This window comes from Marmota marmota, unplaced genomic scaffold (genome assembly GCF_001458135.2).
Source record: "Marmota marmota marmota unplaced genomic scaffold, marMar, whole genome shotgun sequence".
Classification (NCBI taxonomy): Eukaryota; Metazoa; Chordata; class Mammalia; order Rodentia; family Sciuridae; genus Marmota; species Marmota marmota.
Genome location: NW_026000168.1, coordinates 15,598,971 through 15,623,821, shown reverse-complemented (window position 1 = coordinate 15,623,821; position 24,851 = coordinate 15,598,971). Strand labels below are relative to the sequence as shown.

Sequence of the window (24,851 nt, the reverse complement as noted above, 5' to 3'; positions counted from 1 at the left end):
ATCATATTCCTTCTAATAAACTCATGTCTGTTACTCTGAGCAACATGTCTGAAGTATTTCTGGCACGATGGCAAGAATCAGGGTGAAGAGGGGGTCTCCATGATTACCTCAGCTTTGTGCCAGGCCTCTGCCCCCAGTATAACACTATCAGAAAATATAGTTGATACCTTCCTTCTAGGCTTTGCTTAATTGAGCACACATAAGCCTGGGTTGAAGCTAGTTCTTTGTTAAGTTTGTTTCCCTGCTGGGCTTTGAGTTCTTAGGATACCTACATTATGGAGTTTCTGTCCAAGATACAGTGATTCCCACTTCTCTGGGAACTATCTCCAGCCATTTTGTAACCACATATGCCACACCAGTCTTAGCCACCCAACAAAACTGTTTGGAGTAGTGGACATCGGATGACTCTTTACCCTAAGTTTTTAATTTCTAAACTGACATTCCTAGACAGTGAAAACCATAACAGAGGTCAATGGTAGCATCCTAGAGGGAATTTCCTCACTCTGTGCTTCTCCTTTTCACCCATCATAATGTGATGCAGCCAAGGGAGATCTCCACCAGAATTTATGCCATGTTGTCTGGATCTTGCACCTCCAGAGGTTTATGAGTCACCATAAAAAGATTTCATTTATAAAGTAGCCTGTCTCAGATGTTACAGTAAAGAAAAACAGACTAATACATAAAATATATATTGTTTAAGTAGCCAATGTTTGGTAAAGTATAAATTTGACTAATTGGTCAAAGAATTGTCTTGAAGTTGATCATGCTGAAGTCCATGAAAAGAATCAGAAATGAGTTTCTGAATTTGCAAAATTGTAACAATCAACAAAAGTTGTTCTCTGTAACAACTTTCTCCTAGGAGGTATTTATTTTAATATTTAAGGCAGAAAAGTCTGGTTTCATGTGCAATCCTTCAGCCATTGATTCTTTCCTAATAGGTTTGGACTGAGTTATCTCTGTGCCCTAGTCCAATGCCTTTCATGAGTTTAAAAACTGATTCAATGTTCAGACAGAAGTAGAAAGGACTTAGGTTTCCCTTTGATGTAACAAGGAAATCTTACTCAGGAGGATATTGTAAAAGGTACAGTAAAGCACAAAGTCTGGCACCTGGCATGTGCTCAATGTGTTTTTAAAATTTATATGAATGTCCTCTGTATACCAACACTATGCAAGCACCAGAGACACTGCAAACAATAATGCATGGAAATTGTTTCTCTTGATTCTTCCCATATGTATTTATTGACCCTTTTTTGTTCTTGTCAGACTGAAATCCAGGTCTCTGACCCAAAATCAAAGCTCCTCAGCATGTCTTTCGACAAGCTGTCTGGACTGTTCCTCACCATAAATAATGGGCACTTAGCCTCTTATCTATGTGGAGTGTTCCTTTTATGTGTTCTCTGCTCCAGAGGGCCTTGGGGGGCAATCTCATCTGTCTCTCTCATGAGTCTTCTGGCAAGTGATTTATAAGCTGGAAGTGGACCTGTTGCAGCTTCTGAAACCAGGATCAAAGTCTCTGAAGCTCCCACGATCTGAGCAAGAAGAATATTCCAGGATGCAAAGTAGAATGAGAATGAAGCTTTTTATAAAATATAAGTCCTTTTTGAAAGACATTCACAAATGTTGACCAGAAACCCCCTAGCAAGTCTTATAACATTCCACAGTGCATTTCAATACATTTTCTCAGTTCAACAAACTTAGAAAGGTAGAAATAAATAAATCAGTCACATAACAGCATCCTTTCAAACATCATATTTAGGTAGGTAAAAACATTTCATTTTAATGGATCATGCAAACAGGAACACAAGACACAGGCATCCCTATTTGTTACACATATTAAACTTTAACATTAAGTTTTAAAACATAAATCACAACCAGACTGTAACATAAACATCAAATATAACTCACTGTATGTTCTCACACCTTTGCTGATTTTTAGTTAATACATGTAAGTATAAAAGAACATGATAACTTTTGGACTCACAGAGAAAAAATGCACAGTCCCTTCAAAGGTCATCTGCAGCCACAGATGTGTTCCATGTCAGCTGTTCTTCTTTTCAACATATTATTTTGGAAATTGTCAACACTCTTGGGAATACTGTGTGTGTACTTAACAGGATGCATTTTTGCTTTTTTGGAAAAAATGTGTTACAATGAACTGGAACCCCCCAGGGTTTTTCATTCTAACTTTCTCATATAACTAGCTATGTGGTCTTGGGCACCTCATTTCACCTCATTTGCTCCTCTGAGAACTGGAACCTATAAGGCCACCCTTCTATTGTGGTATCATGGGACTTCCATGAGGTAATCCTGGTCCATCCCTAAAGAAGTATGGCTTTCTTGCTCCTACTCTTTTGTTTTGCTTTTAATACACTCTTGAGAACATTTCCTTTCTCTTTCTTTTGAGGGCAGCTTTTTGTCACCATGTTTGTAAGAGCCAAAAGGAATCTTGGGTTGAAAACAATGGGCAGGCAAGCTGCATACTAAGACATGCATGAGTGATAAAGAGTAAGGCAGAATCTTCGGCATGGATCAGACCTTGGTTCTAGAGAAAACTGTAGAAGGGGCTCAAAAGAGAAGTGTTCTGAGAAGTGGCAGCCACAGGGGAACCGCTGTCATGCCTCTCCAGGTGACCCCTGAAAGGGGGCAACAGCTATTTGCATGTCTTTGCACAGATATCTAGCTCTGTTGTAGCAAGAGTCCCAACTCTCCAGTGGATCTCTATCCAGTGTCCCTTCAGTTGCCAATTAATTCCAGTCTGAAAACTCAAATTACAGTAAGAGTCAGAGGCTCCCACTTTTCCCCCATGAGAGCAGGACAGCTCCACCCAGGTCTTGTTCTCTTACAAATATTCTGCTTTCTACTCCAATCTTTGCACTGACCACGACCACCTGCCGTTCTTCCCACAGTACCTGAGAACTTTTCCACACAATGCAGCCCCTAAGACTGTGCTTTCAACTCCTTTCCAGAAAGCTCAGGTGCGTGGTAATGCCAGGCTTTCCTCCTCCACCTCCTTCTTGGACATCAAGTATCATTTTGTCAAAACCTTTCAGTGCCTCCCTTAGGAGCGAATATGCAGAATTTTCTTGAATGTCTTCTTGAAGTTCTCATTGCACAAGGGATAGATGAGGGGGTTCAGAGTGGAGTTGATATAGCCCAGCCAGATGGTGAACATGTGCACGTGTTCATTGCAGCAGCTCTTGCAGAAGGCAATGACCATGAAGAAGATGAAGTAGGGAATCCAGCAAAGGATGAAGGCTGCCATGATGAAACCCAACTGTTTGGCAGCTTTCCGTTCCCGGTTCACGTGCAAACCAGAAATGTACTGTCTTGAATGGGAGCGAAGCCTCTTCCACGTGAACTTGATGTAGTCCAGGCCTGGGTTGGACCCACTTCTCAATTTGTCTCTGCCCAGTGCTGGTTCTGTGCTGGTATCTGAGTCTGTCATGCGGCCGATGGACTGGCTCTCAACTAACGTGTGATCCACTGATATTTCACTGACCCGACGGGTGTTTAGGCTTTGTCCCTCTGTCTTGAGCTGGCTCTGGCTCTCATCCACGGCTTCACAGCCCCTGCCATCTCCCTTTGCCGAAGTCTGTGTCTCCACAAGGTCAAGTGGAAAGCAGGGGAGTTTGGCTGCTTCTCCATCCTCCTCTTGGCTCAAGGAATCTGGAGATTTCTTCTCCTTGGTATCCTGGGATGATGGCTTAAAAATAGGTCCACCACTGGCATCTTTCGACTCCCTTTTCAGAGCCTCCCAGGGAGACTCCTTCTCTGATTTTTTGGGGCCCGCCTTGGAATTCTCTGGCTTCTGTTTAATTTCTGAGAAGGTAGGAAGGGATCCATTGATGAGCTCCCGGTGCTGACAGTGTCGTCGCACAGCCTTGTAGATCTTGAAATAGAACCAGAGCATGAGTAATGTGGGCAGATAGAAGTTGATGATGGCAGTCATGATCTTGAACCAGGTGACGTCGTAAAAGTCTGTCTCACACTTGTCGTCCCGGTGCCTCGAGGTATTGGACATGAAGTGATGCCAACCTAGGATAGGAATGACCCATAGAAAGGAAAGAAACCAGGCTCCCAAGATGGTGGCCAATGCTCGGGTCTTGGTGCGATACTTCAGGTACCTAAGGGGCTGCTGAACAGAGCGGTACCGATCAATGCATAAGATGAAGACACTGAAAATGGATGCCGTGCTAGCCACATAATCCATGGAAAGCCAAAAGAGGCAGAGAGGGCGACCCAGGGACCACTTAGTCATGACGAGGTACAGGATGTTCATGGGCATAACCACGGCGCCCACAATCAGGTCTGCCACAGAGAGGCTCACGATGTACAGGTTTCCCACAGTGTGCAGCTTCCGCTCACTCCGTACAGCATACAGCACCAGCAGGTTGAGTGCCACTGTGACCAGGGAGATGCTGCTGAGGACCACAACCAGGGGCATTAACTGGGGGCTGGCCATGGTGGTCTTGTTTCCCTCACACATCTTGTCTTCTAAGACATAGGAGGAATTGGGAAGGGTCATCGGCACAAGGGCAGTCTCCAGCTATGGCTCACCCCCTGGGAGAAAAGATAAGGATCAAGGTCAGAGATTTGGTGATTGGTAGTCAATTGTGTTCATCAACTAGATTGTATGCCGTCCGGGGTAGTGACACTGCTGGTGACCTACCTCACTTCTTCCTCATTTATTCAATGACTTTTTATTGAATTCCTGGCATTGCTCTAGGTGTTGGGGACATGGCAGTGAATGAAATAAGACAAAAAAAATATTCACTCTCATTAAGTCATGTTCTAGTGAGGGATTTTGGCCTAAACAAAATAGGTAAGTAATTTATGAAAGTCTCATTTTGCACATATTCTGGGAAAGTGGAATCCATCCTAATTGGTCTAAGCTGAATATAGAAATCTAGTTTTTCTTTGGAAGTGGTTGATCTAGGAGTGGCCGTAAGACACAAATGTGGCCAAGGAAATAGAGGTGGGGTTCAGAGAGAGTTCTTCATCTCTGCAAAGGAGCAAAACAAGAAAAAGCATTCTCTCCCATATGTCCCATTCTTCCTGAAAGGAAGTGAGGTAGTGATGTTTGTAGCTATGGCAGTCATTGTGTGATCATCAGGGAAATACGAAGAAAACCTCTTATTCCTGAACTGTTAAATCAACCCTGGAATCTCCTCCCTCCAGACTTGTTAGCATTGGAAAAAATGAAATGTCTATTTTTACTGAAATCACTGTCAAGGTGGATTTTTATTAGCAGCTGAAAGCATCCCTTACATGGGGGGCAGGCAGGTCAAGGGGATGTAACAAAGGTATAGAAATCATGAAACACATCTAGCATACCCTAAGAACAAAGGTTCTCAGGCTAAAGATGTATATCAGTGGTACAGCAGGTGCTTACTGTGTGCAAAGCCCTGGATTTCCATCCCCAGCAATGCAAAAATCAACTTAAAATAGGAGAAATGGGGAAAGGATTATGGTATTTGAAAAGCATATCTGCTAATTTACTTTTTTATTTGATAAATAAAAAATATTTTTGTTATTACACTATGTCAAGTAATAACTATGTAACAAAACCTTTGCAAGTGAAGGCAACACAGAAAGCAGGCTGTATCCTCTGTTATTGCTGATCCTTTGCTGTTTGTCGGCTTTCAATAACTATAACAAATACTGGAGATAATCAATTTATGAAGAAAGAAAGGTTTATTTTGCTCATGGTTTTGTAAGTTACAATCCAGGATGAGGCAGGCCCATTATTTTTAAGCTTCTGGTAGGAATGCTGGATGGAAACAGTGGGGAGCAAATGGCAGAATAAAGTGCCCACCTCATGGCCAGAGATAGAAAGGCCTGAGGTTCCATAATCCTCTTAAATGACAGGCCCTATGACCTGAAGACCTCCCAGTAGTAGCCCCCGCCTCTTACAGGTTCCATCACCTCCCAATAGTGCCACCCTGGTGACCACACCTTCAACAAACAGACCCTTGGGGGATACTCAGGACCCAAATAAAAAAAGTGGGAAGGGAAGGGAGGTCTTAAGTCTTATAGAAAGAGATGTTGTTAGATTTGAATATTCAGTAAGTAGTATGATTTTAAGAACACTGAGGCACACTAACAAAGAGGGCAGATTTCTCTGAATAATTTAGCAAAAATCAAATTATTTTTATAATAAGAAAAATTTGTAAGTTCTCAAGCAGAAGGCTAAATCCATAGCACTTGGTTTTTTTGTTTTTTGTTTTTGTTTTTTGGTGTACGTGTGTCACTATGGATTGAACCTAAGGGTCTCTACCACTGAGCTACATCCCCAGCCTTTTAATTTTACTTTTAAGTAAGGCCTTGCTAAGTTGCTGAGGCTGGCCCTAAAACTTGCAATCATACTGACTCAGCTCCCAAGTTGCCAGGATCACAGATGTACACTCTATCATGCCCAGCAAAATCCACATCATATTCCAAACAAAAATCAGGACTCCAAGGCATCTGATCCTTGTGCAAGGACCTTTTCAAGATACTTCACTGGAAAAGCTTTGGGAGATCTCTAAGAGCTTTTCTCCTCTTTAGAGCCTCTCTTGAGGTGGGTTTCCATGTTCCCCTCCAGCTCTGCACAGTCACCTGCAATCAGAACACTCCCTGCTTCTCTGACTTCAATACCATTTCTTTGTGCGACACCAAGTCCTGCCCTGTCGCTGTCATTCTACTGCCTCAGAGATCTTCTCCACTTACTTCCTTATGTTTTGGTCATCACCTCTATGAAGACAAGCCACAAACCTACAACAGCAGCAAATATCTTTCTTCATCCCTACATCTAATGCCAAATTCATTGCAGCTGCTTCATCTTCAGCCCTGACCAAGTCAAAATCCACTGCAGTTGTCACAACCTCCTTCAAAAGGCAGAAAGGAGGCTAACGAAGGAAGGAAGGAATTTATTTTTTATTGTTTGGGTGAGAAGAAAGCAGAAAGTAGTTCCCTAAAATAATCCTGTACTGGAGGCATTCTCAAGGCAGCTCTGTTCTCCCTTCTTTCCAAAGAGTTTCAATTGTCTTTGCCCTAGTGCTGGACACACAAAGGGGCACTACTCGTTTAAAATACTGTGAAAACTATCATGTAATAATTAATTTGACAGACAATGGTTTGTCTTTGTTTAAAAAATCTATATTTTTCATTTTTGATTTTAAAAAAAAGATTTCTATGTACAGTGGTGAGCAGTAGTCCCAGCTACTCTGAAGGATGAAGCAGGAGAAGTCCAAGTTCAAAACCAGCTTGGACAACTTTGCAGGACCATGTCTCAAAGCAAAAAATAAATAGAAAGGGCTGCTGGGCTTGTAGTTCAGTGGTAAAGCAACACTGGGTTCAGCCCCCAGTACCAAAAAACAAAAAAAGGAAAATGTGAAGCTGGGTATGTTGTAGCTCGGTGGAAGTGAGAGGCCCTGGGTTCCATTCCCAGCACTGCAAAAAGAAAAAGAATGAATTACTGAATGAGAGACAAGAATACTCTTAAGGATCTCTAGGAGCTTACCCTTTCAACAAATCTTTTCTGGTGAAAGATTTCTTTTAGCTCCATGATCTGCTTTGGGAGGAAGAGAATCCACTTTTGTCTTCAAAAGTTTCAAGAGTTAAGTCCTTGGAAGGCCACTGCAGTACCAATGGTACTCCCAGTGCTTGACTAAGGAATGCAGAGCCAGTTCTGAGGAAGAGGAAAAGCCTTTGGGAGTAATGTGACCCAGGCACTGGGCCTAGAAAAACCCAAGCACACAAGAGACAGCAGCAAAGAGATGTGTCACTCAGCCTGAAAAATGCTGGGGGGAGTTCCAGGGAAGTAGGTGAAGCCTTAGAGAGCAATCTGAGGAATGGTAGGACAGTTCCAAGGAAGGAGAAGCCTTGAGGACCAATGGGACCCAGGCACTAGGACTACAAATACACAGGGAGGGCAGCACCAGGGGCCTGTGGAAAGGGATTTTCCTTTTATGGTCAGTAGAAATCATCATCTACTTAATGTCCCACACAAGACCAGCTACCTAATTGGGGAGCCCAGTCAAAAATGGAAAAAAAAAATCAACTTTTTATTTTTTGCAGTGCTGAGGACAAAACCCAGGGCCTTGAAGTGTGCCAGGCAAGTGTTCTACCACTGAGCCATAACCCCAACCCCCAAATAAAAAATGTTTAAGTGGTTAAGAATTTGAAGATGGTGACAGCACAGCATTCCACCAGACTGAAGGCCCTGTGTACGCTGGGCCCAGGAAGCCAGCCCTGCACTGTGCCTCTCATGCCAGTCTGAACAGGCTCCAGTCAGTGAGGTGATTAAGTAAGGCACTTATCTATCCCTTGGGCATCTCCACATTGAAAAGCAAACACATGAATGGTTTTCCCTGTACACATTATAAAAAGAAAGCCAGGGGCTCTAGCAAAGAGGGTAGGAGATATATGGGCACACAGATCCTTATTTGGTCTTACATGGCACAGGAGATACCAGCTGGATCTAGGACATCCCCTATGAGGTAAAAACCAGAATGCAGAAGATGCAGGCAAGAGGGGGTGCTCTGGGCCAAGAGAATGGATGCTGGCAGAGGCACTTGGGACAAGGATATTTTGGGATGGCAAGAAGACACCTTGAGGCTGTATATAGCACTGGGTCATTGGGAAGATCTGCTGAGATGGCACGGTGGGAAAGTTCTGCAAAGTAAAGACTATTAAGTAAAAAACAAAGATGCACCCTTCTCTAACAGACTTGAGTGTACAAGCAAATCATTTGTTTTTAATTAAGGCAATGGCTACAGACCAAACCCATTAGCTGGAGTGGGGCCTTTTACTAGAGTGACTACAAACAGTCTAATCCAATCACATCCACGTGCCAGCAAATAAACAGGCAGTCAACATTCCTTTTACACCCAGGAAGCAGATGTAAGCTCAGAAAGTAAGACAGTAAGAAGCCAAAACCTGAGTGCTCCTCATACACCAATTATTAAACGCTCACACAGTCACTGTCTGTTGCCGTAGACATTGTCCTTTCTGCAGCATCCCTAGCAGCTGCCCCCTCCAGACAGGATGACTAAATATGTGACACTGCCAGATATTTTCTGGGGGACAGGCCATTGATCTAACTGAAGAATTTGTGCCTAGAACTACTCCACCCATTGCCAGCCCAGGAATATGGTTTTCAGCTCAAAGCAATGGAGGACTTTCTAAAAACCAATGCAAACAACAATGCAAAGTTAGCTTGAGAAACTGCGAGCTCCCCATCATGAGGAGCATGCAAGAAGAGGTAGCTTTGATCTGATTCCAGATTAGAAATTTTTCATCTTTCTCAAAGGCAATTATTTACTTAAGTAAAAACTGCAGATGTTGGTTTTAGATATAGTACCCAAAGCACCTCATACAGTGTCTCACATACAGAGGGGCTCAATTATTCCAACTGTTGTGTTTTCTTCCATTTCTGGCCCATTCAGGCTAAAATGAATCATCCTTGATCTCTCCCCGTTTTCCACTATGGCAAAAGCTATTTATAGACTCATTTGGTATTTAGGAATAGAATACCGCTTTTTTAGACTAGAGATATTTTCCTATTTCCTCTGTAGCTGGGTGTAAACAGGAGACTAACTACCAATGGAATATAAATGGAAGTGTAGTTTCAAGTTCCTACTCTGAAGGGCAGGTGTGTGCTGTACTTTGGCTCTTCAGTGTTCCAGCTGGCTGGGATGCAGATATGATGAATAGAGTTTAAGCATTCATCTTGGGACCATAAGGAACAGACACAAAATGAAGAAGGGGAAGCAGCAATACGGGACTGCCCACCTCTGAACCTTAACTCTATCTCACTAAAGCCACTGTTACTTGGATTTTTCCATCAAACACAGTCAAACCAAATGCTAACTGATACAGTGCTCCTGACCTTAAGGAGTTATAAATTAGCATGAGAAAAAAGGCACAAGAGAGACAGAATCGAAAACAATAAAGAAGTCTAGAATGAATCTAGAACAAGTGTAATGACTGAAGTAAGATCACAGTAGGTGGCAGGAGAAAAGAAGGAGCAACTGACTCTCCCAGGGTGGAATGCCATGTAAGGAAGGACACAGGAGAAGTTATGTGTGAGCTGGATGAGTAGACATTAACCAGGAGGAAGGAAGAGCTACTTGAGGCCAAGATATAGAAAGACTGAAGCATGGAGCCAAAGTTGAAGAACTGGGAGAAATTCACTGACAGTGCCTGAAGCACAAAATGATAAGTTTGGGAAACGTGTGTTAAGGCTAAAGTGCAAGTGAGCATTCTGACCCCTCAGTGCCTAGGCCGGTTCTTCTGCCCATGTCTGGTACACCCTTTTGCCTTGAAGCTCCTAATTCCTCCTCTTCCTGTCTCCCCACAATATGTGTAACACTCCCCCTTATATCCCCCTTTTCTATTAACTCTCCTGTGGCATTATTCTTCTTTCTTCAGGTGATTCTTCCTCAACTAAACAGGGAGCCACTCTAGGACATGGAGTGTGTCCATTGTTTCTGATTCTGAAGTGAGACGCCATGACCAAAGCTGTGGTTAGATGAGTCTCCTCCAAAAGCCCATGCATTAATAAGTCTTTGTTGCCAGTCTATGAGGCCACTGGGAAGTGTTGGAGCCTCTAAGAAGTAGGGCCTCCTGGGAGAAAGTTGGGTCATTGGGGATGTGTCCTTAGAAGCAATTAAGGTAGTTCTGTGGGACTCCTGAAATCCTGAGAAAGCAAGTTGCCACAAAAGCTCTCTCTTGTGCTGTCAGGTGACCTTTCCTTATTGCTCCTGCTCCCACCATGATGCTATTCACTGTTAGGCCCTCACCAAAGGCCAAAGCAACAGGACTGCCTGATTCTGGACTTTCAGCCTCCCAAATTGTGAGTTAAATAATCTCTTTTCTTTATACAGTTAGGCTGCCTCAGGTATTTTGTTGTGGTAACAGAAAATGGATTCATACAATGGGTTACCTACAGAATAGAACACTGTGCTGCCATTAATCATATCATCTTTGGAGGATTGGTAATGATATGAGAAAATGCTTATGATGAAATAAAATTCATAAAAGACATATTTTATACAGGATGATGCCATTGCTATTAACCCATGAGCTCAGACTTAGGGTGAATCTATGTTATGTTAGTGGTAGTTTTTTCTGGGTAATGGATGGCATTTATTATCTTAGGTATTTCCCAAGATTTCAATGATGAGATTGTATTAGTTTGATAACAGGGAAAAACCTAACTGCAATCCTATTTAAAAAACAAAAACAAAATAATAACTTCAAGTAAAAAATTAATGCTTTCTACATGCCTTGTACATATTTTATTTTCTTAAATAAAAAGTAAGCATTTGGGATTCCTTCTTTGTACATTCTAAACCAACTCACCACCACTCCCCATTCCAAGCAAGCTGCTCTACCATCTTCTTAATTTGCATAGATGGTTATTCTAGTGAAGTCAGTCAGAACATTAATTTCTTTGCTCTAATTCCAAGAAAAAGGCACCATGCATGAGGGTGCTCTAGTTACTGAATATTCTCATAAGTCTGGCCAGAGCGTAATTTCCATGAAAGATCCAGGCTTATCAATGCCACCTTCTGTGGTACACAGAGCAGACTGCAAATAGCAAATGTCATTCAGAGCCCAATGCTGCAGGAATGTGGCTGACTCAGAATCTAGCAGAGTGCTGGGTTGAGTCACTCTCTGGGTAAGACTGGAGAGGTAGATGACATTATAAGCAGGCAGTGGCACACATGGCACTTATATAAGGGGACATACACATGCAAACTTTTGCAGAGCCAAGAAATAAAAGCTAATGAGAACAGGGGACCATGTACAGGGGATCATGAGTGGTGACACTGGAAAAACATGCAGACTCTATTCTTCATCTGCAGAGGACTGCTGCCCCTCAGATGCCACCACCTGCGGTAGGCCTAGATCTGCCTATTTTAAAAATAAAGCATAGAATCTGGATTTTTATATGAAATTTTTAAGTTTTTCATGTTGTCATTTAAGTTTTTAATGTTGTCAACTATTCAATTGCTTCATATGTTTATTTGAATGCTCATAGGGAAATCCAAAGAAGTTTGGGGGAGAAGACCTATAAACCCATAGCTGGAAATATCAAAGATAGTTCATAGGGGATACACAAAGCTGAATCTGCGACAATGACCCTCAAGTATACACTTCTGAGGGAATTTACCTAGCTTATAACAAGCCTCCTTCTCTGAGACATCATCTCACCTAGGGATGGGTCCTGTCAACTAGAGGAGTTACTGCATCTCATCCTGACACCCCTGGGCACATGTGATTGGACCAGAGGTTGTCACCTGATCTAGAATGGACTACACTGTCCAATTCTCTCTTCTGGAAAATTGTAATTAGGTGGCTTCAAGACACTCTGTGGATCCAATGAACTAAAGGAATAAGATTGTGGCAGGTGAGACTGCAGCCCAGGAAGGGCACACTGAAGTCACAGAAGGGGGAAGGCAGCAGCCAAAGCATAATGATTTATATATTGGAACAACCAGTGTCTGCACGCAAAAAGATGAGTTTAGACCTTTCCTTCACATCTCACATAAAATCAACACACCATTGATGACAGCCCTGATTGTAACAGCTAAAACATTTGCGACCTTGAGTTAGGCAAAGATTTCTTTAGATCTGGTACTAAATTGAACTTCATCAAGATGGGAAACTTTGTGCTTCAAAGGCACCAAGGAGAAAGTGAAAAGCTACAGAATGGGAGAAAATATTTGTGTACTATATATATGATATATTACATATCTGAAGTATCCAGAATAGTCATGTACTACACAATGATTTTTGCTCAATGATGCACCACAAATATTATGGTCTCATAAGATTACAAATCTAGTAAGCCATTTCAGTTTACATAAGTAAACTCTATTATAATCACATAACAACAAAATTGCCTGATAAGTATTTCTCAGAATGTATATTCATCATTAAATGAAGCATGACTGCATAAAAAGAATTCTTGAGCTAAATCACAAAAGACAATAATCCAATTTTTAAAAATGGGCAAAGGATTAGAATAGATATTTCACCAAAGATACTAAATGACTCATGAGCACATGAGAAAATGCTATCACTAATCATTAGAGAAATGCAAATCAAAACCCCAATGAGATTCCACTTTATATCTACTAGGGTGACTATAATTAAGAAAGAGGGACAATAACAAGTGCTGGTGAGGGTGTGGAGAAATCAGAGCCCTCATACACTGCTGAGGGTAATGTCAGTTGGTATGGCCACTGTGTAAAATAGCTTGGTAGTTCCTCAAATGGTTAAACATAGTTACCATATGACCCAGCAATTCCATATATAGATCCTATTTATATCCAAAAGAACTAAAAACATGTCTACAGAAAATTTGTACCCACGTGTTCAAAGCACTATTCATAATTAGCCAAAAATGGAAACAACCTAAATATTCACCTACTAATAAATGGATTATCAATATGTGTTGGTCTATTCATACAATGCAGTATCATTTGTCAATAAAAAAAAGAACAGGGTATTGATACATATTAAAACATAGAAACATTATGCTATATGAAAGAAAGGGGCACAAAAAGGAACATAGTGTCTTATTGTACTGAGAGAAATGTCCAGAATAGCCAAATCTATACAGGAAAGAAAGTAGATTTGTGGTTGCCTGGAAGTGGGGACAGGAAAATGAAAGGATCTTTGGAGAATGATGTAAATGTTCTAAAATTAGATTCTGATAATGACTGTACAGCTCTGTAAATTTACTAACAAGAATGAAATTTAGGGGTCTGGGGTTGTGGCTCAGTGGTAGAGAACTTGCCTGGTACGTGTGAGGCACTGGGTTCAATCCCCAGCAGCACATAAAAATAAATAAACAAACAAATAAATAAATAAATAAGATAAAGATACTGTGTCCATCTACAACTAAAAGATATTTTTTTAAAAAAATAATGGGATGCTGGGGTTGTGGTTCAGTGGTACATGCTTGCCTAGCACGTGTGAGGCCCTGGGTTTGATCCTCAGCACCACATAAAAAATAAATAGATAGATAGACAAATAAATAAATAAATAAATGTATTGTGTCCAACTACCCCCCCCAAAAAATATATATATGTGTATAATGCTATTTGCTTTTAATAGATAGAATTTATGTCAACTACACCTCAAGTTATTATAGAAAACATTCAGTGGCTCAAGAAAGAGGCTGCCCAGGGTGCCAGATCTCCATTTATCTATTTCAAATCTACTTCTCTATACCAGTGTTAGGAAACAAGTTCAGTTCCAAGATCTCACTGTCATTCAGATGAAAGCAAAAACTAGTTGCTTGGCAAATGGGCAGCTTTAGTTAGTACTAAGACTAAGATACAGTAAGTCTCATGGGCTGAAGGTATACTTCAATGGTAGAGTACTTGCCTAGCATGTGTGAGGCCTTGGGTTCTAGTCACGACACTGCATAAAATAAACTTAAAAAATAACAACATATATATGTGTACACACACACATACACACACACACACATTCTTGTTAAGGAATGAGATGTTGCAGAAAACTTCTTCCAAGCTATTCATTAGAAGTGGAAGAAGGAAAATGACTTGGCTACATTAAAACATTCCCTCCCAAACATATATGATCTCCTTTCATTCTATAATTCAGTTTAAGAGAGTAGAAAATAAGACTTGTTTGATTTTCTGCTTTTCCCAACTTGCACCCATGTGCAATTTGGGAACCCATGTTCTGGTGGCTGGGATTTTTAAAATTCAGGGCAGGAGGCCTGGGGCTGTAGCTCAGGCTAGCATGTGTGAAGCAATAGGTTTGATCCTCAGCACCACAAATAAACAAATAAAATAAAGGCATTTTGTCCATCTACAACTACATTTTTTAAAATTCAGGACTAAAGGAGAGTTACCACTAAATGGCAATTAAAAGAAGTACTAAGAGCTCAGTTCAGTTCTGTCTCACCCTCCAGACTTGAAAAGTAATGAAGTAAAAGAAAAGTAATATTTTCAGGGTTTTTACACACCAACAGCAGGCTGGGGTCTCATTTAGTCCATATAGGGCTAGTGACCTCACATTAACAAATCAAATGATTATGTCCCCTTCTGTTTTCTAACAATGTGGAAATTTATACTTAAGAGCTTATAAACTTGGTGCCCTGGGGCTGGAGCTGTAGCTCAGCAGTAGAGCGCCTGCCTCGAACATGTGAGGCACTGGGCTCCATCCTCAGCACCACATAAAAATAAATAAATAAAATAAAGGTATCTAATAAATAAATAAATAAACAAACAAACAAACTTGGTGCCTTGTGCTAGGAGATCAAAGAGTTGGCTAGGGAAGTAGCTGAGTTGTAGAGCACTTGTCTAGCATGTGCGTAACCTTGGGTTCCCTCCCAGCACCCCAGATTAAAACAAAAATACTTGAAAGTGCTTGAAGAGCAAGTCTCATTTAAAGGCCCTAATAGCACCACCATCTAAGACCATTAAGTGACCTTCACATCATCCCTTTCCCTTCCCATCCTCCTTTTCTCTAGAAAAAGAGGTAAGTAAACACTTAAAATAAAGATTTCATGGAACCGCAAGTGTGAACATCCTGTGAACATTAGACAAAACATACAACAGAGAATACAATTCCAGACCCAGCACTCATCCAAGTGTTATTTCAGGACATGATGAATAATGTTTTCTTTTTGTTGCAAATCCCTGAAGATTAAGTCTTGAAAAAGGCACTTCCAAAGACAAAAGTTGCTCAGGATATACTCTTTGTTAAAAAAAAAAAAAATATTTAGGATGTTGCAATAAATAAAGGATCTGGAAGAACAAAAAAGAAAGACAGATATGATGTTTCCAGTAAAGAGCTCCTGGGTAAGTGGAGTTTCTTTAAGTTCTGCATCCTTTGTTCAAGTAACCTCCTATCTGACTGCTGCCCACCCCCAACACACATACCTGGGGCCCTTTGGCGCCACTTGTTGCTCCAGCCTTCCTCTGGTTCTGGGGCCATGCATGCCTTATATTCAGAGGTGTAGGTGAATGTGGATCAGTCTGGTTGCTGGTTCATTCTGTTATTCATTTGCTCATTCTTCCATTCATCCATCCATTCATTCATAATATCTTTTCTGACATTTTTTGAGGAGCACATTATAACACCTAAAAGATAAGCACAGTTCCTGTCCTCATGGAGTGGACAGCCTGTGCCAATCCTTCCCAACCCTGGCTTCCCAAGAACTTTTACACATATGGAAACTTATGTTTCCTACAAGATAGAGAGGATATACTCTTCCCTAGTCTTCTGCTGAGTACAAGCCAGGCAAGGTGACTTGCACCTGTAGTTCCAGCTACTCAAAAGGCTGAGGCAGAAGGATCACGGGAACCCAGGAGTTCAAGATCAGCCTGAGTAATATAACAAGACCCCATCTCAAAATTAATAAATTTTAAAAAACCTGAAAGACAAAAAGTTCCATGAACATTATATTTAACACAAACAAAGACTCTGACAGGTGGAGAGACAGAAGCAGACTAACTATGAACTTTGGGATCCAAAGAATGGCACAATGATGAGTTCCCTGGTCTGGCTTTTCTAGAACTTTGAACTGGAAAAGTTGACAATTCAGTAATGCACACAAAACAAACCCAATAAAAACCTATTATGTCTAGGGGAAGTACCAGGAAAGATGCAGCATCACAAAACAGGAAAAACTGAGATAATAATGGTTGTACTTTAGCCAAATATCACCCAGAACACTGGTAGCCCCACTCTGTTGTGATAAGGTGACTTACTATGGTGTGTTTCTATAGTAGGGAGCTGGTCTTTTTCCCCCATTAGATGGTCACAAGCCCTGCACCACCCCATAGTATCCAAGGCGGCATGAGAGAAGCAGGAGGGGAGGCATCTCACCCATCCCAGTCAGAGAGGTATCACAAGGCCCCAGGGCCAAGGAACCCTAACCCTGCGGGTAACAACAGAAGCCAATGGAAAACTGGACTTTTCCTGGAAGTCTGAGGCATCACCTTCCCTTCCACAATCCCTACTTCCTCTGCCAGAGCACTGTCAGATAAAACCAAATAAAAGAGAAGATTTAAAAGTGTTCCAGGGTCTCCAAACATAATACCTGAAAGTGCTCTATTTCAATGAAAAAAAATCACTTATATCAAAAAATGGAAAGGTTACAAATAGAATTAGAAAATGCAATCAATAGATACCAATGACAAGATAATAGAGATGTGAGATTAATCTGATAAAGATTATAAAGTAATAGCCAAAAAAATGCTTCATGTAAAAATGTGAGCACACTTGAAATAAACATCTCAGCAAGATGTCATACATATAGACAAGAGTATTCTAAAATTTATATGGAATGGCAAGGAGACTAGAATAACTAGAACATTTTTGAAAAAGAATAATTAAATAGGAGAAATCAGGCTACCCAATTTCAAGACTTACTTAGCCTCACTAGTCAAGACTCTGTGGTGTTAATGGAGGAACAGACACCGGAACCAATGGAACAGAATACAGAGCCAAGGAAGAGACTCACACAAATATGTCCCATTGATTTTAACAAAGGTGAGGAATCAATTAATAAAAGAAAGTCTTTCAACAAATAGTGCTGGAGCACTTGGAAATCCATTGGCAAAAAACCCCTGTACTGTGACTCAAACTCATACTCCATCTAAAAAGTGTGCTCAGGATGCGGATATTGCTCATGCCTGGCATGCATGAAGCCCTGAGTTCCATCCATCCCAAGCAGCACAATAAAGAAATAAATTAATTAATTTCAAATTAACTCAAATGGTTTATGGACTTAAACATAAAATATGGAACCACAAAACCTTCAGAAAAATGTGTTGGAGAAAACCTTCAGAATGCAGGGATAGATGAAGAAGTCTTAGACTTGACACCAAAAACATTAGCGATAAAAAGAAAAAATAACAATTTTTGGATCTCATAAAAATGAAAAAAAATTGTTCTACAAAAGACCCTGTTAAGAGTATAAATAGAGGGCTGGGGTTGTGGTTCAGTGGTAGAGTGCTTGCCTAGCATAAGTGAGAACCTAGGTTCAATCCTTAGCACCACATAAAAAGATAAATAAATAAAATAAAGGTATAGTGTCCATCTACAAATAAAAATAAAAAGCGTATGATAAGACAAGCCACATTTATATGAACATATATGTTATTAACACACACACACATATATTCAACACTAAAGACCTAAAGACCAAACAATCCAATCAGAAGATGGGCAACAGACCAGACAGGGAGAGACGTTTCACGAAGGAGTATAAAAGATGGCACATACCAGATGAAGAGATATTCGACATCACTAGCCCTCAGGGAAATGCAATTAAAACCACAATTAAATATCACCACATACCTATGAGAATGGCTAAAATCAAAAAGAGCCATACCAAATGCTTATGAGGATGCAGAAAAACTGTATCACTCAGACTATTCCTGGTGGGAAGGTGAAATGGGAAAAAAAAAAAAAGGACAGCAATTTCTTAAGATACTAAATGTGCAGTTACTATACATCTTAGCCATTGCACTCTTTGGCATTTGTCTTAGAGAAATGAAAAGTTACATTCACACAATACCTGTGCTGAACGTTTATACTAGGTTTATTCATAATGGCCAAAATTTGGAAACCTTCAATGGGTGAATGGCTAACCAACCATGCATGTGGCATCTACACTGTAGACTACTCTGCAGTACAAAGAAACAGTGACGGCTTGGGGTGCAGCTCAGAGGTAGAGTAAAGGCTTAGCATGCTCACAACTCTGGGTTCCATTCCCAGAATCCACCAATACAGACACAAAAGGAACAAGCAATTTATAAATGCAAGGACCTGGATAAATCTCCAAAGAATTATGCTGAGCCAAAAAAGCCAATATCCAAAGCTTACTTACTATATGATTCCTTTCATGTAACATTCTTCTAATGACAAAATTAAAGAAATAGAGAATAGTGCATGTTAGGCTTAGGGATGGAGGAGGTGAAAGGAAAAGAAGTGTGGCTATAAAGGGGCTACTGAGGCACCTGGTAGGGATGGAAATGTTTTATATCTTGATTGTGTCAATGTCGATATCCTGATTCACACTGTACTTCATTCTTACAAAGTGTTACTTTTGGAGGAAATTGAGGATAGAGTACATGGGACTGCTCTGCATTGTTTCTCACTCTGTACTATTTCTTACAACTGCATGTGCCTAGAAGGTTTAAGAAAACCCACACTAATGCCTGGGCCTCCCCCACAGGCATTATGTTTTAAAGATTCCCCAGGTGATCAAAAGTGCAGCCAGGGTTAAGAGCCATTGGTCCAGGTCAGTGCTTCTTATATCATAATATATACATACATTTTCTGAGAATTTTATTCAAATGGCTTAGAAAGTCTGAGGTAGAGCCTGATATTTTGCATTTCTGGGAAGTTTCCACGTCATTCCCATACCACTGGCCCATGAATCTCACTTTGGGAGCCAGGGCCTCTGCACAATGGTTGCATCTAGGTTGGATCGGCAGAATGACCAGGGTAACATCAATGGATGAATGGATTTAAAAAAATATAGCGCATGCCCACAATGGAATAGTATTCAGCCATAAAAAAATAATACCTTATTCATAGCAACATGGATGGACTTGGAGGGCATTAATGTAAGTGAAATAAGTCAGACATGAAAAGTCAAATATTTAGGGTTCTGTCTCCTATGTGGATGCTAAAAAGAAGTTGATCTGAAAGGAGAAGAGTGATTACTAGAAGCTGGGAAGGCTAGGTGAGAATAGGGAGGCTAGACAGTAGGAGAAAGTTCCAATGTTCTGTAGCACAGTGGAGTGACTACAGTGCATAGTAACCTATTGTATATTTCATGAAGGACTGAAATAGAAAAGCTCAAATGCTACCAACAAAGTGATGATAAGGACATGAAAACACAATTACCCTGATTTGATCAGTACACACTGTACACATGTATTGAAATAACACACTGTACCCAAAAATATGTACAGTTATTACATGTTAGTTGAAAATTTTTTAAATGCTTAAAAAAATGGAAATACCAACTACCTTAATTTTATCATCACACATTGTACATGTGTATCAATTTGTCACACTATATTCCATAGTATGTACAATAAAGATAATTAGTTAAAAAACAATTATCAGGGTAACTATAAAAAAATATAGAACACTGAGCCCCAGCTCTGGAATCTGTTCAGATGGTCTGGACAGGGGCCTTGGACACCGTATTTTTTTTTTTTTTTCCATAATCACCCTGATGAATGTGGTAGCTTATCAGGTTTGGGATTCAGTAATAAAATGCCTTTTGCTTCCAGATTCTTCTGTGAATGAGCTCACCATGGCTTCTCCAGCCAATAACTAAATCCCAAAATTCTTTTCTTCCTTCCCCATATTTTCTCTAATATCTGAGGTCAGGTCCTGGGATAAGTTCCCGTTATCTGCTGCTGGACCTGCCCGTGAAAGATCAGCCTGCCCAGGAGGCTTCTGCCAGTGTCATCTCACTAAAACATGCTCTGGGGTCTCCTGCCCATTGCCAGATGCCAGCTGCCTGCTCCTTTTGTTCATCCTTTTGGAGGTTGCCTTGGTCCAGGTTCATGTTCAAGTTCAATTTTACTTGGGCCACTGCAACAGCCTCCTAACTGGCTGGCCTGATTCCAGTCTCATAGCTGGCTCCTACCCATGTCAATATGCAAGTAGTTTTTCTAACTCTCTATTTCTCTCCTTTAGTTATTCATTCACCCTTGTTAAAATTTTGCTGGATCTATGTATTTCTTATGCCATTGTTTACTTCATATATTTGTAAATGTATTCATTTTGTTTTATCTAAAGTTTATTTCACAATCACACTTGAAAAACTACAGAAAGACAAATACTGCATGATCTCACTCCTAAGTGGAATCTAGAGAAGCTGATCTCATGGGGCAGAGTAGAGGAGTGGTTATCCAAGGGTAGGGAGGGGAAGGAAGATGGGGACTGGAGAGAGAGATTGGTCAATAGGGACAAAGGTACAGCTCAATAGGAGGAATGAGTTCTGGTGTTCCATTGCACAGCAGGGCAATTATAGTTAACAATATTTCAAAACAGCTAGAGGGAAGATTTTGAAGGTTCTCAACCACAGAGAAATGATAAATATATGAGATGATAAATAGGCTATTTAGCATATCTGATTTGATTATCGTACAGTGTATACATACCTCAAAACATCACACCATACCTCATAAATATGCACGATTACAACATGTCACTCAAAAACAAACAAAAAACAGACATCTGTTTTTGTAACCGTCAGATGCTTTCCATAGGAATGAATAAGATGATAGAACAATGTGATTAAATTCTGGCCAGATATCGTATAGAAGGCTCTGCTTTGTAACAGAGATTAGCAAGTGCGAGATAGGTATTACAAACCTTCCAGTGCTAAATTTAGACTCTCCTAGAAGTAATCAGAAGGACTGAAATATAATCAAAAACCAGTGTGAGTCGATATTAATTAATGCCACGTCTGTGTACCGTTTAGAGTCACTTCAGGTGCCACCTAAAATGTGGTAAACACTGTTTGAAATCTCATCATAAAATTGTTTTGTTCCTAAATGAAGGGAAAGTTCAAACTCCTTGGGCTGCAGGCAAGACAGTTTAGTTTCTTCAACTTTTGACCCACTACACTCTAAAAATGAAGTCACTGTCCCCAAACACCTCAGGGTCTTTCAGCGTTTGTAGCTCTGCACATGTTATTCTTTTTTTCTGAAGAAGTGATACCTTAAGAATTGGGATGTCACATTCATTTACTATGATCTCCTTCTGGGCCTACTCCAGATTCTGCCTGGAACAAAGGAGATAAGAAGGATGAAAAAGACACAGGAAGCCAGGCGTGGCGCCTATAATTCCCATAGCTCAGGAGGCCTAGGCAGGAGGATCACAAGTTCAAAGGCAGCCTCAGCAATTTAGCAAGGCCCTAAGCAATTTAGCGAGACCCTGTCTTAAAAAATAAAAAGGGCTGTGGATGTGGCTTAGTGGTTAAGTACCCCTGCGTTCAATCACAGGTACCAAAAAAAGAGGAGGGGAGGGGAGCCTGGAGAGGGGAGAGAGAAAGGTTGATAAAGAAGATGAGAAGAGAAGAGGAAGAAGAGGAAGGAGGAGAAGATATTGATGAACTTCTACTCTATCGACAAAACCCCTCTTAAAAGTTCCTTGGTCTTTGAAGCCTTCCTATATCTTTTAGCCACATCTAAAGGCATTACTTTCTCTGGGTTCTTATAGTATTGTTTTCATATCTTTATTAAGGCATTTAATGCTGTATTCTACTTGATGAAATAAGGCATCAGTCACTTAGACTTTTATCCTGCAAGAGTAGGGTCAATATTCACCTATATTTCCAGCATCTAGTCCAGTGGCTCTCAACCTTCGTTCACACCTAAGTCACATGGGGAGCTTAATACAAAACAAAACAAAAACAAGAAAACACTGCTGCCTAGGCCTGCCTCCCCAGACCCAATTCTGATTTAACTGGTCTTGGGTGTGGTGTGGATATCAGGATCTCTGAAAACTCTTCAGATAGCTCCTCTGCAACCAAGACTGTAACCCTGTGTTCCATGATGAATGAATGAATGAATCTTGCTTTTAACAAACCACAGTTCTGACCCAACATGACCGATTTCAGGGCTTCATGTTATGATAATTCATTAATATATTCAGGAACTATTAATTAAACAAAAATGTGATACCAGGTGTTATGCTGGGCCAAGCTGCTGGAAATGGAAACATGAATAAGGCTCCCACTTCCTCCCCATTTCCCGGGTGCCATGTCCTACCTAGTTTTTCCAGGAACTTTCTGTCCTGCTGGTTAATTGGCCAGTCTCAACAGTAATCATTTCCCTAGTGGCTGATAGCAGATCTCACTTTTGGCTGTTTCTTCTGAAAAGGCTATGTAAGGACAGGTTCTAATCACTCTCAAATACAGGAAGTTCCTGGGGTCTGTGGCCAAGTCAAGAGACCAAAAAAAAAAAAAAAGAATGGTCTTGTCTAGACCTCTCAAAGCTCTGCAAAAGCAAGGGTGAGTCTACTGGGTGGAAGGCCATAGCCTTGTCCTACTCAAACACTTCTAAGCCAGGCACTATGGCACATGCCTGCAATCCCAGCACTTTAGGAAGTTGAGCAAAAGAATCACAAATTCCACGTCAGCCTTAGCAAGTTAGCGAGGCCCTACACAACTTACTGAGACCTGTCAACCACTAGAGAAATAATTGCCTTTGAAACTGGCCACATAAAACCACATTAAAAAAAGTGGGGGGGCTGGTATGTGGCTCAGTGGTAAAGCACCCTTAGATTCACTTCCCAGAACTAAAAACAAAACAAAACAAAAAAACCTCACCATCCCCCCTGCCACTTCCATCTGTGTGCTCTGTGTGTGTGTATGTGTGTGTGTTTACACAAAGAACACCAAAGCCCCAGGAAATTATTAAGATCTTAATTGACCGGCAGGTAAAAGGAGTTTCCTTACTGGTGCTACTGGTGCCTGCCCAGCCCTACTTTAAAACTCTACTGATGACCCAAGAGCAGAAATACCGATCCTTCTGTATTATCACTGCTCTGGCTTAGAGTTTGACAATGTCTCCTCTCAAGTTGTAAAAGTTTCATAACTGGACTTTCTGCTCCTAGTCTTGACTCCTGTGATCCCTCCTCCAGCTGATCATTCTGAAACCAAATCTCCAATCACTACTTCCCTGACCCAGAACCCTCCCAAGCTGGCCATTGTCAGGATTTAATGCAACCTTCCTGCTTGTAATACAAAGGTAGACCCCAGTACGACCAGCTGTCTGTCCAGTCTGCCTGGGGCATCATGTTCACAAAAAATTCAAGCCCAACATCCAGAAAACAGATCTATGAAAAAGTAGCTTAAACTTTTTACTGTAGATTCTCAAAGAGGCAAAAACAAACAAACAAACAAAAAAAAAACCTGAAGTTCTCCCACTTATCACTCCAATGTTGCTTACTGTTTCAACTGCTTGCCCTCTAGGCCCCTGTCACTATCTCTCAGCATGTGGCTCCACCTCTGTCCCCCACACTTCTCCTCACCCACTCTTGAGTCTTTCTGATCCACTAAAGGGCACCCTGCCATTATCTAACATAAATCAGCTTAGCTTCCCCAGAGCTTCTCTTCTTTATCCACTTCTCCATTTTTTATTTTTTTTTGGTCAAAAAAAAAAAAAAGCCCAAGAGACAAACAGATTCCACTCTCAAACCTGAGTCAGAGGGCCAGGCAGTGGCCACCTCCGTGTGAACACATATGAGCCCTTCACACATGACTTCTTCCCATCCAGTCCCAGCTTACTGTGGCCTCAGCCTCCTCATCCTCAGTAAGTCCTCCTTACTGAGGACTCCACTCTCCCCCCAAAAGCCAAGTTTGCTCCCACCCCATGTACCTGGAAAAACGCTGCTTCTCTGCCAGTTCCCCTCCTCTTAGCCAGCCAGGACATCCAATTAGTATTTTACAACCCTGTTCTGACGTCCCTGCCTTGAAGGCATTCCTCAACCATACCACACATGGTTAATTCACTTCCTTCTCTAGGGTTTTTCTGAATTTTGTACAGACTTCTATTATAACCCTTATCAAGCTGGGTTGTAATTGCTTAATTACTGAGTAGAATTTCTCACCAGTCTGTGGGTGTCAAATTTAGGTCTGAGTCATGTCTGTGTCCTCAGAGCCAGGAACCAGGGAGGCGCTCAATGAACAGTTACTGAATGCTCCAGAAATGTGCTCCAGAGACTGAGCATTTACCATTTCTCCTCTCTGTCATCACTTGGGAAGAACTGGGAGCGCATGCCCTATCAGAGGCCCAGAGACCTGCCCTGGCCCTCACTGGACTAGGCCTGCATATCCT

General features: G+C 41.1%; 1 protein-coding gene across 3 annotated transcripts in view; it reads right to left on the bottom strand.

The window, feature by feature from the left end:
• Positions 1-689: 689 nt before the first annotated feature.
• Positions 690-24,851, bottom strand: part of Hrh1 (histamine receptor H1) — a 98,418-nt gene continuing 74,256 nt past the window's right edge. Inside the window, exons 1-3 of one of the 3 annotated variants that reach the window (XM_048787116.1) lie at positions 15,912-16,189; positions 15,605-15,776; positions 690-4,560 (exon numbers count right to left, since the gene is read on the bottom strand). In XM_048787116.1, the coding sequence (XP_048643073.1) occupies positions 3,059-4,525 (1,467 nt within the window). In that variant the 5' untranslated portion in view covers positions 4,526-4,560; positions 15,605-15,776; positions 15,912-16,189 and the 3' untranslated portion in view covers positions 690-3,058. Of the gene's footprint in view, positions 4,561-15,604; positions 15,777-15,911; positions 16,190-24,851 lie in introns of those variants that run through there. The other 2 variants (XM_048787117.1, XM_048787115.1) reach the window with 2 other exon arrangements.